General features: G+C 33.4%; 1 protein-coding gene and 1 long non-coding RNA gene across 3 annotated transcripts; one reads left to right on the forward strand and one right to left on the reverse strand.

Annotated features, from left to right (window-relative positions):
• The first annotated feature begins 6477 nt into the window (after positions 1-6477).
• Positions 6478-10844, forward strand: LOC142981301 (uncharacterized). Of its 2 annotated transcripts, none has more exons than XR_012959928.1 (3): positions 6478-6598; positions 8814-8842; positions 10026-10844. It is a non-coding gene; the product is annotated as an uncharacterized LOC142981301 (long non-coding RNA). The 2 variants fall into 2 exon arrangements; XR_012959927.1 differs by having other exon boundaries at positions 6484-6645.
• Positions 9056-9673, reverse strand: LOC142980988 (microsomal glutathione S-transferase 1-like). The gene has a single exon (XM_076126635.1). It carries the CDS (start codon positions 9599-9601, stop codon positions 9149-9151), a length of 453 nt encoding a protein of 150 aa, XP_075982750.1. The 5' UTR covers positions 9602-9673; the 3' UTR covers positions 9056-9148.
• Positions 10845-15465: the final 4621 nt, after the last annotated feature.

The raw sequence follows: 15465 nt of genomic DNA on the forward strand, positions 1-15465 counted from the left end.
AACACAATTCGAAAAGAACATTACCGGGATTACGGCAACGAATTATATTATTTTTATCGTTTATCTCTATGTTTGTTAGTCCCTTACTTACCTTGACATAGTAAAAATGGAATATCTGCAAACCATTTTCTTTTATTTCAGCTGTTAAGAGTTGATCTAGTTTACTAGAGTTGCGAATTATTTTTACTAACGCAAGTAGTGATCACCGTTATGAAATCATTTAGAATAAGGATGAGTATCGTGCACAGATGAATTAAGTACCTGTATTTCAAAGATTATTTCCTTTCCAAAACAGGTACAGCTAGTGAAGTCAAGATGTGACGTCATAATTCTACAACGTCTCTGTTTCTGCGTTCTTTAGCCTTGTTTGACGCCTTTGATATGCTAATCTTTCTCGTAGCGTGTGCGGTCTCTTAGAGACACTTTAAAGAACGTTTTCAATTTAGACTGTGTCTTTAAGCGAAGCTAGGCACAGTTTAGTTAGTTATGTCAAAATAGCATATCGCTTAGAATTTTGGCAATTATTTTTGTAACGGTTTTATTATTTACTGTCTTATTATTTAGCACAGGACTTTGATTATATTTATCTAACACTTAGCTGCTCATTAATTGTGAAATTGACCTTAAATAAGTTTTATTTACACTGCAGTTGCTCAAGTTTTTCAGTCAAATTAGATCGATTTATCTGAAAAATAAACCTTATTTCAGCTAAATGATGCATAAAATATGGCGTAATTTATTTAATCATGGCAAACCGACAGTGGTTGATTTAACGACCCGCTATTTAAAATCAATTCTATCTGTAACGAGGACAGAGTTAAGCCAAAATAAATGTTTGACATCAGTTTAACGTGATATTAAACATTTAGTTTTATTTGGAAATGCGAAAGTCTTTGACTATTGACAATATAATATCGCATGCGATGATTGTAACAATATACTGGTAAAAAGAGCCCCCTCTCTTTTGTAAAACAACCCAAAGGATTAGTCTTTTCTGGCGAGGTCTTTATAAACATAGACAAAGACTCGAAAAAAGGGTTAGCATATAAATAATACTTTGTTTTGTATGATAATCAAGTCCATGACTGACCGATCGTGATGACTGCCGTTAGTGGCATCATAAGAGACTTGCCATCTTTTACACAACGTGATTTTTCTTGTATCAAAGTTATATTAGTATCTAACTGGTAGTAAAGTAATCCACAAAATAGGAATGAAATGTTTGCTACACAATATTGTTTGCGCTTTATACAAACATTGTTATTTGCAACACATTGCGCGGCTTACAGTTTATTTAGTAATCGTCATGGTCCCAGGTCACCGTGTAAACTGAATATTAAATTAGAACAAAGCCCGCACTGAATTGAATTGTAATGGATTCCCGCGGTTACAACTTAGTTAAATATTAGTTTTAGAATTTAATTTGTATTCTGGCCCAAAGAGTATTAACCAATATTTTGGTAAAATGTTATGTTTGTGAGGCAAATTGTTACGTTTGTGGTAGAGAGAATTTGATGAAGTTTAATTGAAGTAGAATTCCGTTTTGAATATATATTTTTATACAGATATAAAGCGTTCACGGGCTTGCAGTGTTATACCTAGTCATAAAGGCTACTGATATGCTTTTACTCAAACTCGCACCGCAATTTAAAATGTTTTTAACATTTTTTTCATCTTCAACTTTTATTTTAAACGTTTAATCAAACTCTACTCAAGAATCGCTCTATGCATAAATTGGGTTTCCTTTAAAAATTGTGCAGCCGTTTTTAAGTCAACTGCAAACAAACATAGTTCATATAATTCCACTTAATATAAATCACGGCATGCTATGTCCGAACAAACGTAGAACTTAGTTGGAAGGCTCTCAACAAGTCTCTGAACACTCATCTGTAATTAAAGTGTTGCAGCACAAGTGAAGTGAACAGTCGACACACAAGCACCTCAGTATTTACTCAGACACTAAGTACAAACATTTGAGTGAAAAGTTTACGTTCATCCGCACCTCACATGCAAGTTTCTGTCCAGTGCATGTTGCTTTGCTCATAAAATGTGTATGTAACCACTGGATAAATTGCTTTCGTATTAAATGATAATTTCGTTTTAATTGTAAATGTATTGGTAAGCATAAAAATATCGTAGATTCTGTAAACAGGTTGGGGAAAAAATATATCTTCGCTTAGAAAAAAAACATTACCTGCTCAAATAAATCTTCAATCGCGAGTATATAATATTAACATAAAGTTAAATGCTATAAATAAACTATAAATTTGATTTAGTGTGTTGCTATGTTTAGCTTTAGTTTCGAAAGCGGATATTTCCCTACAGTTTCCAATTACCTGTTCATACCTTCCTTTCGGAATTTGTTGATTGATTTAATGTTATCGTGTCTTGAAATTTGATCGTATTTCAGACCCAACTAGTTGCTCGGCAAAGGTTCAGTTTTCAGTTCGTGAGTGATTTCCCAAAGGGGTAAAGTTAGCGAAGTATATGTAAATAGACCGTGTATTGTATTGGCTTTAGTTAAAAATAGTACACCCTTAAATATTAGAGCCTAGATAGAGTCGAGAAAACTTTCTTGTTTGTTTGTCGTCGGACTTTAAATAAGCGAGGGTGCCTCAGTGCACTAAAACTTTGGTCATATGCTTCCTAACGACCAATAAAAAAGTCCAACAGATCTTTACCATAAATCAGCGAAATACCCACAATGTAGAGCTCCGTAGCTGCCGTCTCTGAAAGAAATATTGAAAACTACGCTTTGGAGGGCAATAAAATGAGGCACGTGATTACTTAGTATGAAGAATGAGTTTCGTATCTCGTATGGATACGATGTGAGCACGGCAAATACATTATTCTACCTACTTTTACCGCAATAAGTACATTTTCTGTAGAATTACTTAGCTTTTGTTACAGATTTAATGCAGGTTTTAGGAAATTACTGGCTCTTAAATGTTCATACTTCCTCTCATTACGATGTCACTAGTTAACAACTGACACCCTTATAATTAGCGCCACATTGTTATACTTGTGTAAATAATAAAGCAACACAATTCGTGTAAGTGGTATAAGTACACATATTTGAGTAACGAGCGCGCACTCACTGAACCAACGACGTGCTAATGGCAGGGGATGACGTCTATAAATCTTGTTGCCGCCGAAAAATGCGCGCTTGTCATTCATACTGATATGGGAAAGATATCACGTTTGCTAATAAAATTTCTCAGGAAAAATGCGTTCAGCAAATAAAGCCGGTTTTGCACACATAGTGCAGCAGATGGCAAATGATTGAAAAACTACCATCGGCGAAGAATCTTTACGGGCACTTTAACAAATTTTTACTTAACTGACTGTAAAGGTCAACTCGGATGTGATGATGTAGGAACCCGGATATTCTTGGCTGTAACTTAACTTCTTCATTTGCTTACTCTTGCTTGTGGCTATAAGTAACATCAACCAAGACAAAGCTGCTTTCTGTTATTACTTACTATAATAAAAATATGTAAATACGTGATGACGTCACGTATATCTTAAACGGCTCACATTCCGTCGTCACAGGTTACGTGTGACGTGTCGTGTGTCGGCGCGGCGGATATCTCGCGGTATTTACATATTTACCTCACTCTAAGTGCGATGAATATTGTCACACATCTGGCACAACGTTGAAAATGTTCTTGTTTTTAAAATAACAACAACAAAACATTTCTTAGTCATTGTACAGTAACATACTGTAGCTTGATTCTCTACCACTATCGACAACTGACAACCGGCTAGCTATTGCATGAAAACCTCATCAGCGCCTCGAGCCGGCTCCGTAGGAACTATTTTGGCAGTACAATTTAAATGTCAAACTATCGATAGTCGACAATACCGACTGTAGAGAATTGCGCTACAGGTCTGTTTTATATCCTTCAGATAAGATTAGATATTGATAAGCAGAATACATAAAAAGTTACACGTTATTTTTCAAATAGTTATTACACTATTAATGTCATATGCAAGGTCTGTTTCGATTGCCTTGGTTATTTCGAACTGTGTTCGTATTATAGGAAAACGTTTTCATTAAATAACGTAGTAATTGGGGGTTCCTTAGTGTGCTGGTTATTTCCTGTAAACGAAGAACGAAGGGGGAGCAAGAAAAGAATGTCGGACGATACCACAAAGTTACGAGGCAACGTTAACAATTTTAAATTCTATTTCCGCTGCAAGTCGCGGTTGGGACAATATTTTTTTGCTCACTTCACTTTGATGCAGAAATGAAGCTAGTTTCCATTATAAGCTTACGGAAATGTTTGTTTTTTTATATTATTATGTTTTATGATTTTAGAATAAGGACGTTTTAGGAATTCTATTAGTGTAATATTTACTAAATTGTAGAGTGTGTTTATTAACCATATACATAAATAAAAATGTTTAACATTCAAATGAATAAGCTGAATAAGTACTTATTTAAAGGAAACAGTTGTTACAGACGACGGGGATCCAAAAAGTAAGTTCGATTAGTAGATTATTTATCAGTTTTTATTAGTTGAGATAATTTTAAATTATATCTTGCTGAGTCCTTAAATGATTACATCCCATATATTTTGTGTTGTATATTTTTATGTGTGATCAACTGCTTTTCCTGAAATACAAAACAAAACAGTTTTATATCTGCACAAATAATTCGTTTTGTAAGAATTAATAAGATAAACTATGTAAATAGCATTGCGCATAATACATATATAACATTTTACGAAAATAACATTAATGCGCTAATTTACCTTTAAATGTCTGAAGACGACACGACCAGTGCAACTTGTGCCGAAACGTCTAGCAATTAAAAATAACTGCATCTTCGCATTGCACGTTTGTATAATATTGTATAGCTAACATTATTGTAACATTTCAAAAGTTATAAATCACTTACTCAAATTATATTCTTGTTCATCCTCAGGTTCGTCATAGTCATCAACGTCATACGAGTCGTGGGGAGTGAGATCAGACACAGGTTTAGTGCAACTCATGCCCTCATACTGATTGACACAGCAGATCATGTCGTCCTCTTCACAGTGAGCGTTTACATAACACAGTGGTAGGATGTTGTGCACTGTGTCACGGGGTGGACACAATTTTATGCTAAAACCTCCTACAACAAAAAAAACAAGGAATAAATAAATATACCTACTTAAATATGTAGTTACTACTGTATAGAAATTTTTTAAAAGGTTTTGTTGGCAATATTATTGCCGCTTACATAATTTTGGCAAAATTTTGTTGTAGTTGTGGGCTGTATAATAAACGTTTGGTTGTCTTTATTTGTGTGACATATTGAAACCTTTTCTATGCTCTATGACGGGTCTACAAATAATAAAATTATATATAATATCCTTGTATTTGTATATTTCTCCGTCTGTCACAATAAGCCTAAAAATGTATAGATATATACATAAATTACGAAAGTTGCCAAAAAATAACTTACTAGCCAGCATTATATTTGCAGAAAACAAAAGTATCCAAAGACCTGAAAATGAAACGCCAAACCATAAAATCAAATCATTTATTCGTTTAGGTCAAATATTGACACTTATGATAGTCGATAAAAATCTGTAAGTCTATAACTATATCAGTTAAAATATACTCAACAGTAAAAAGGTAAACGTAACGTACCCAATGTACCCATACTTAAAATTGTGTAGTGGAACTAAAGTGCTCCCATCGTCCGATAAAAAACTACTGAAGAAATAATTAACAAACAGCAGTGTTCATTAAAGTAAGGTGATTAGAAAACAATCACTTTCAATCTAGTTTTATATTCTGATATACGATTACTTGACGGTTTTATTGGTTTTATTACCATTTATTAGTCTCTGATCACCATCTTTAATAAACACTCAATGTTTCTTATGTAAAACAAACAATGTACCTATTAATTAATATCTGTCTTTTTAAGCGACACTAATATACCCTTTTTTATTATCGCTTAACAGATTACAGAGTTGCTATATCATGAATTTAATAGAGACATATGACATTTACATTATTTCATGGTATCTGGTAAATATCGCTTTATTCCGTTGTATTAAAGCTAATAGTTATTAGCGTTGTAGTAAACCAAGAACATAATAAAATAAACTTATCGTAAAATATATTGCTGGCACCTAATAAATAAAGTTATTACTCCTGTGATTGCGTTTCATAGTTTTATTTCTCTATTTTATGACTTAACTAGTTCCGACAAAACTTTCTGTTCTTTATTGTGTTATTACGAGCATGACAATCAAAGGTACTACTCATAAAAAAAACAAAATAATGTAGTAATTTCTAAAAATAAACAAGTTTAATCAGATGACTATGGACTTTCTGCTATAATAAAAAACGACATGTAGTGAACTGTTAATTGAGTGATACGTAAAATAACAAATCGGAAACGGTTTATTCGTTTCGATGATAGATTTTGCAAAACAAATCACGTCAATTAAATCAGCTTTTCGAATACAGTATTGACGAGTTGCGTTACACATTGGGTGTTGGTCGAGGGGCGATGTTTGTGGGGCGAGCGTGAGTGACACAGTGCACTGGCAACATCTATGTGGCACGTGATAATCATCAGATTGACGATCTGGTAAATAGTAATCAAGCAGAATGTGCTGTGCAGGATATTGTAGAAATGTAATTTGCTACATTACTAACATCAGATTAAACAATCATTCAATAAACATAAATTATATTACACGTATCTCTCTAATGCTTTCGGTGACTCGCACTATTTGGCAAACAATTTGTACTGTAAGAATATCCCAAATATTAATTGAACTGAGATTATTTCTTACTTTATATTAAAAACCCATTCGTCATTAATCAGTATCGACGTATCATCGTATGGTGTTCATTTAGTAGCAAATTCATATCTTTTTTTATTTAATATATCGCATTAATTAGCTGCATACATGACTATCATGAAACATCAACAAAAATATAAACTTTAAGAACACTTTTTTACAAATCGTAAAATAAAAGCGACCAACATGTTATATTTTCTAAGTTTCCAAGAAAGCGAACTTCTCAAGTGAACAAACTTAGTGTGAAACTAATAAAATAGAAGCTTCCTCCACACGCTGATAAATAAAGTTAATATTAGCTCGTACACCACTACACTGAGACTGAGCTAACTTGGATCAACTATTTAAGTGAATAATACTTTACAAATACATTGAAAATTAATAATTCGCAGAATTTCAGAATAACGATCGGTTTATCGGAAAATTGTGTAAATATTTCGACTTCAAATTGGGGGTTTTAAACAGAAAACCGTTTTTCTTGGAGTTAACAGTAACATTTCTCTCTGCAATTAAGTAGGTCATCTACTTAATCTTATTAAGTCAAGAGCTCAATAATTTAAGAGTATAATGCTCATTCAATTCAATAATGACTTTTACCGGCACCCTCCCATCAGATATAAAAGATTATAAGTAGGTATTAAAATAGATATGGTTAGTATTGAAATTGTAACGATGGTGTATAATATCTGAACCATTGATAACCAAGAAAAAACATCTAGTTATTGTATTTGTAACCGTGATAGCTATATTTACAAGCCCCCCGTGATATCGTTATCAGAGCGATTATTTATAAAGTTTCTGTAGACAAACATTATACAACACAAATTTAAAATATCAGCATTACATTTGCATTTTTTATCTCCCCTCCGCAAGACATCGACCTACATAACATTCGATGTACGAGTATATCTACTGGTCATCATGAAATAACATTTACCTACCTATTATTATTACCTACTCATTACCTATTATAGATATTTCGAGAAGTTTGAGTTGATGACAAAAACTATACATACATTATATTATTATGCCTTATCATCACGATGGTGGTAAGGCAGAGATTAAAAAAGTATCTTACTGTTCTAAGTGTTTCTCCAAACGTTTTTAGTTATATCCCTATATCCTGTCAAGAATGTGAGTTGGTAATTCGTATCGCACACTCGACTTTTTAGGGGTTATTCCACTTAACTCCAAAAAAACGTTCCACTTTAACTCCAAAACAGTTTTAATAAATATTTTATTTAAATATAATTCATTCCACTTTAACTCCAAGAAATCAGCAGAAGTAGAGTCAGCAGCATAAAATATTTAGCCATACGGATGACATGGATGCAGAGGGAGCAGTTCGAGTCGCTGCACTACGCGCAGGAATGGTCAGGCCCTGAATAATTATAATATTGAACATCCAATCTTATTACGTAGTAAACATCACTTGAAAAATCAAAAAAAATCTAAAATTATAAGAACATCGAAGCGAACAGCGCGTGTACTCCGACAACTTATATCTAAAAAACTTATATCTTATACATTAAAACCTGCACTATTTATTTTATGTTAACTTAGCTAAGTAAGAAATTTAATTTTTATTTAGAACTTTATTCTAATATAACAGCTTAATCCCGTCCTTGACTTTCAATCTTTTCACCAGGATAGCACTTTTGATCCTACGGTGTTCGTTTTTGAGGACGATGACCTGACTAACCTAATTATAATAACTTAAATCAAAATTACTGGTTTGTGAAAAATTACTAGGACGTTTGGTATATCACCAAAATATCGTCAAGATATAATTTTTGCTGCTGACTCTACAAAAACTCTTTTGGAGTTAAGTGGAATTGATGTAGGGAAATATTTCTATCTGTAAATTATTTTTTTTTATTGCTTTGGAGTCAAAGTGGAAATAATGTATGGGATGTTAAAGTTTAGAGAACAATGGATTTGGAGTTAAGTGGCATAACCCCTTTTTAGAACCCTACTGATATGATTTGTCTTTTTCAGCATCATTCTTATTATGAGAAGATAACAAAGTAAGTGGTTTTTACTATTTATTCTTAGATCGATTAACGTATAAGCAAATGAACATGTCAGTCATACAGTTTAAAATTAGGCATATTGTTTATCGGTATTGCCGGGTATCGTTTACAGTTTAGATCGCAAATATTATTGTTGATAAATATTATGGGTCTTATCAAATTTGGGTACAATGGAGGCAAGCAAATGACATAAACCGTTTGTTTATATGAAATCTTTATTTTAATCTGGTTAAAACTACTATTTTAGGACACTATACCATTAAAACAACAATCACTCACTTATTTTTACTTAAATAAAAATTACAAGGCACCGACGTAGTGCTGTATAACTCTGAAACCCATGTATAAAGTGATGAAGTATGGAATACCGAATGACATGCTTCGCGTTGGCGGCGGAAGTGGGTTAATAGCGTAAACATAGGTGAACATCACTCTTCCAACGGTATAGATCCTGAACAGCCAGGTCGCCAACGCAGCCGACGGTCCCGTCGTCAAATACAGAGCTCCCAGTATCCAAAATGCCGGGATATTTTCCAGATCATTCAAATGCGAACGCCGCGGTCTTTCCACATCTTCATCATTAAATTTGACAACCCCTTTCCTCCCTTTGGCGTCCTCTTCATTCGCGAATACATTTTTCTTATGCCTCTGTATACCAGTAAGTACTCCAACAAACAAAAGTTTTAATGCCAAAATCCCGGAATAGAAAATGTAGGATTGTACTGTCGGGTCGGCTAATGATATAGAAACCATGTTTGCTAATTATCACTGTTTTTCACAAACGATACGTTGACTGCACAAATTCTGATCAAAGAATGGCACGATCACTGAGGCTTTCTGCTTTTGTATCTGTTGCGGGGCTCGATAACATTTAATTCATGTCATGCCAGTCATTGATTTATTGAGTAATTCCTAAAGTTGGCATCGTGAAAAAATCATTTTTTTAGAATTTTTAACTTACTTAAATAAGATAATATTATAATATGGATAATAGTATAATTCTATGACAGGACAAAATAACTTTTCATATCGACTACACACATAAACCAGTAATAAAAATCTGGCATTTTTATTTCTTTCCTTCCCTTAATAAAATAAGATATTTGCTACTACCAAGTGACATAAAACATGTTTATGCGTTTTTTTATCTTATTGCTGTATTAATATTTTTTTCCAGGATTCAAGACAATTTAGTAAGAAGACGGTCAAATAAAACTAGAAAATGTCAAAGAAGATATCTTGAAATTGTATTTTTTCAGCCATTTGCTTTTTTCAGTAGTTAGTTTCCATCAAGCAGTCTCAGACGTTTATACAAATGATATTATTATTTCAGTCGACGCTCTCTTGTTACAGATATTTTAACGTTTACCTTCACTTAAATTTTCGTGACGTTGCAAGAATAAGATTCAGATTTAATGAGATGTTTAAGTTTTTATAGTCATGAAGCTAGTCTACTAATTTCGATTGTTCATAAATGAATAGAGTAAAATTATGATAAGGAAGCAAATATAATAATCGACAAATAAATAATTTACAAATAGCGAGAAAGTAGGTTGGTTGAAAATTAAACCAGCAATACACCAGCAGTAAAATCAAATTCGTGTCGCTTTAAACGAAATCTTTTCGCAGAACGAGGGCGGAATATAAAACGAATTTGGAAGTCAAAATATACCGACAGGCTATACGATTTTCCAATCATAAAACGATAATAAATATTTTGTTATGGTGCGCACAAAACTGAAGCAAGAAGTAGATAAAAAAAATATATAAAAAGCCTTATGCTTTATTTTTATGTTTTATTGATTGATAGCATAATTGTTATAGCGGCGTTATAAAAATATATGTTATCAATTAATTTGTGATAGCCGAGTGATCTAACAATGTAATTAACACGTATTAGTGATAATGGTCACAGTTTTTAAAGGAATGCAAAGTCCCCGCCCCGCACTTGGCCTGCGTGGTAGAGTCAAGCCCTAAACCTTCCCTTGTTACGGCAAGTGACCTTTATCAAGCCATGGAACACTAATAGATCAAATTTATTTCTTATGTTATGAATTTATATTTAAAAAAATGTAGGTAATCTTTGTTTTAAAACGTTTTCTATTAAAATTCTGAGGAACATTAAAGTACAAAAAGTTGGTGTTGTTTAAACAAGCCAGCTCTGTTGCATAATGCATATCTTTAAGACGCTCTCAAGTTTGTCCGAAGTGGAAAGTGGACCGTGTCCCGAGGGTATATACCATCGTACGAGCTTTTGTGATCGGGGATTTAAGAATGGAAGAACTAACAGCTCTTAAGAATTTCGGAGAAATGTACACGTGCCCGATAAAGTTCGGTAGTGTGAAGATAATGATATAAATGTATGTCAATATTTAGTCTCCACAAATATTTTCAAGGATTAGAGAATACAATTTTTTTGAAATAAATCTTTGAAATACTAATTTTTGGAATACTACTATACTTACAAGTACATACCCAATTTTTTCATTTAAGCTATTCATTGTTCTTTTTTGAGCTGGCTAGTAGTTTATCATCTAAAACTTTGTAAATTACATTAAAGGAAATTATATTCTCAACGTCTGATGGTGCGAGTTTACTTTATTACCTTAGATTCACTAGTACCGTCAACTAAACTAGAATGTAAAAGAGCATATAATTAACACAACCTTTCAATAAACCAAATCTCATTTAATTGGTCTATGATCGTCTCAATTCACGACCCCTTAGTAGCGAGCCGATACGATCTGAATAGGAGCGCGCACCGCTTCCTTTGAATACATTAGGATAAGATCGAGATCAGCTTTAGTGTAATTAAATCGACTAGTTCGATACACGGTTCGGTTACGTGATCATGTAATGCGAGTGTTAGCGGCGCTGATAAAGTGTAGTCGTTTGTAGTAGTTGTCGCAGTTACAGGAGTACACTGAAGGAAGCCTCATTACTTATGCGCGGTGCACTCTACAATACAGCGCATACTGAACGTGATGAATACACCTCAATTTGTCCGTGTTAGTGGTTCACTTGGCGTAGAGTTGTGCATTTTCAGTTACTTTACATTTTCGATTGATTAGTTTGGTTTAAAGCCAATTGTCGGGTCTGATACTTCGACCAACATAAGTGGTACTAGTACACAATTATACATATATTATTATAATAAAACATTTATGTATACGTGTGTGGATAGCATGCGTTTATCGTAAAAAACCGAATTCATGTTGAAAAGTATTATACTTTTTTGTTTATTAGGTTCTATTTAGTTTTAATCTGAATAAATATTTTCCTTTTTAACTCACAAACTATGTAGTAATTACGACATTTGTTAAGGGGCTCGACATTCAATAGCTCAGTTCTCGCCATACTAAAGCCTCCCGTTCCTAGTATCACTAATTGCGAGCAGTATCTACAAACCGCAATGAATACACTAGCAGCATAATGTACCAGGCGAGAGCAAGCTCGTAATGACCTTAGAAGTGAGCTAGTATTACCGGCAACACTCACACTAGTGGTGATTAAACAGATAAGCTTGAGTGCTGCCGCAACTGCATGCATTATGCTAAGTGTTTCACTTCAAGCTAATATCTTGTTGGAAGATGAAATGAACATTACGATGTACTCACTGCACTACTGTGCTGTACAAATCTGAGGACAAGTCTGTCATCAACCATACTGTAGCTCGATTCTCTACTACTATCGTCTACCGACAACCGACCTGTCATCGAGAAATTTTGTATGAAAATGTGATGAGCGCCCTTGACGAGTGTCGTAGGAAACATTTGGGCAGTACATTCTTAATGTCAAATGTCGATAGCTAGCCGGTTGTCGGTAGCCGATAGTGGTAGAGAATCGTGGTACTGCTAAGTACAGCTAAGTTGCTCGTGTTATTTTGGTAGGCACATTGAACTTAATTATCACAATACTACAATACGAACGATCACATACGCTAATTTCTTTACGGACTAGGTCACTGATTTGTCCACTGATAAAGATTCGTGATAAAGTTTATGATAAAGCTTCATTTAGAATGAAGATTGTACTGTAATAAAGTTAAGTTAATGGTATAACAACCAGAAAAGCTCATTATTTTTTTTAACGTTTGCGACCTCAATGCAATGTTTTCGATCTCTGGTTTAGTAATTTTGTATTTAGTTCATTACTACTATTAAGGTCTAAATAACGAGGATATTTCTTAATGAACTAGAACGCAAATAATATTAAACCTGTACCAGGTTGGGCGGTTAAGTGTTCATCTCATGAATATTAATCCACATTGTCAGCATCTAGGATCGGAATACAGATAACATTTAGTCTCAAGAGAATAGCGACCAACGGAGAACCTGGAAAACTTTAATATTATTTTAAATGATAAAATCTGGAGTAAATGGTATCATACTTACTTACAAATACATTGCTTTAAAACTGTGTTGAATCATGTCTTATAGTGATTTTAAGTGCGAGGTTTAAGAGCTAGTTTTAAGTAAGAAAGGGTTGAGGAGAGTAAATTATCTTGAATGTAAAATACGTGCCTGCTTATACATATAACGATAATTGCCAAAAATAATGCACCACTTACTACTTCAATTGATCAACTGTTTTTGTCTTACAACACCATCAAATCTCTTCAATAAATTTTATTGTAAAAGTATGAAGATTTGATGCTTTACTACTACTAAAGTAACCAGGAATAAAACAAAGAAATAAAACGGCTAACATAAAATGTGTTAGGTACTTAGTATAAACAATAGTTGGAGCCTTCCTTCCTTGTTTTTAAGGTACCTTTTGTTTTTTCTAGTGTAATAAAATGAAAAACTAACAAAAATTCGACAGATAAACCTTACGAAGAGGAGAAATATATCGCGTTTGTTTAATAGAACGGTACATATTTTACTAAAGGTAATTTTACAATAAAATTATACTGATGTATTTTACATTAAGCATTGGGTAAGGAAATTATTATTATTATTACTATTTATTGTGACTTGACCAGGCTGGGCTCAAAGCCTACACCCTTGCTCATTCCTTTAGGAGACCCTTGCCTTATGTCTAGCAGTAGGAAATTAAATTTATTTATTTTTCTATCAGAAATGTAGTATGTCTGTCTTTATGTATAACATGAATGAACGCACCACAAAGACTATCAGTAATACAAAATATATTGTACAGTTTAAAGCAATTCTATTTGAACGAAGCAAGCAAACCATCAATATATTATTAGAACTTCAGTCTCGTCGATCTCATTAATTATACTGATGTATTAGTAAGGACAGTGTTTGTGTGCTCACTACAAACAACCTTCGTGAATATTGAATACGTTCAGACTCCGGCGACAGTAAACAGCAAATCAGATTCAAATTACGGGCTCGGGTTGCGGCAATGTGTCCTGTAAAAGGTTTTTGAGAACGTTCTATAGTCCCAAATGGGTAATGTTAAACACAGTTAGTGCTTCGACTATATTGTGTAACCTATATCTATTATAATGGTTGCTGTAAATGGTAAAAGCTGTAAGTGGTTAATGTGAATTAAATAATTTATTATTATTATTGTATAAAAGTAAAAAATCTCAACATCTATAAGTACTTATTAAGTATATTAAAAATATTCGGAACCAGGTTACCATAGTTTTTAAATTCTCTTTAAACTTACTTTAAAAGTAAAAAAATTGTTATGGTTGTACCTAGTTTAGAAATATATTTTCCACTAACCAGTCAGGCTGGTGTGAGTTGTTAAAAAGAATTTTAGGTTTAGTAGTAGTTTTATAATAGAATGTGTTGCCTCATTGAGCACCGTTTGGCAGCCGTCCAAATGGCACACCACTAACTTCACTTAGCACTTTCTGTGTGTGATAATTGTAGGGGACGCTTCAATGCAATTACACAATGATACCTAATTCAACATTAAGTGTAAGATATTTTAATAATTTTATACTTATTATTGTTGCACGCCTAGTTATGACTGCCTCCGTGGCGTAGTGGTTTAGGTCACCACGCTGCAACCACTGCGTCGGGAGGTCGTGGGTTCGATTCCCACACGGGACAATTATTTGTGCGATCCACAAATAATTGTTTCGGGTCTGGTTGTACTTTGTGTCCGTTGTTTGTATGTTTATAAAAGTACCCGCGACACAAGAGAAATTCTTAGTGCGAGAGTTGTCTTTTGAAAGAAAAAAAAAGAGTTCTATCATTCAGATGAATAAACTTTTCATTGAATAGGATATGAAGATATCCTTTATGTTGGGTTGTTTATTATAAGATTACTACTAATGTAATATTTTACAACGAAACAGATACAAACAACTTCCAATTATTAATTATTATTCTTCAATGGAGTAAACTGTTGGAACTGAAAACAAATTTTACATGATAAAGTTGTAATCGACTCGTTTCGACGAAATACAGAGATTGGGTCACACCGCAGCGGGATCAAGGCAACCGCGATCCGTTTTTGAAACGAGATTATTGATGATTCATTTATTTTTAAAACCCGTTGCGCTTTACTTACTTCCTATTTATTATTGGCTTAATAAGTAAAATCAGCCCATCGGCATATTTGTATGTTTGCTACCTGACGCAGCTATACATATGAATTCAAAGATAATTTAACCTCCTAGATGCCAGAAAAAA

The sequence above is a fragment of the Anticarsia gemmatalis genome, chromosome 19 (assembly GCF_050436995.1).
Source record: "Anticarsia gemmatalis isolate Benzon Research Colony breed Stoneville strain chromosome 19, ilAntGemm2 primary, whole genome shotgun sequence".
Lineage (NCBI taxonomy): Eukaryota > Metazoa > Arthropoda > Insecta > Lepidoptera > Erebidae > Anticarsia > Anticarsia gemmatalis.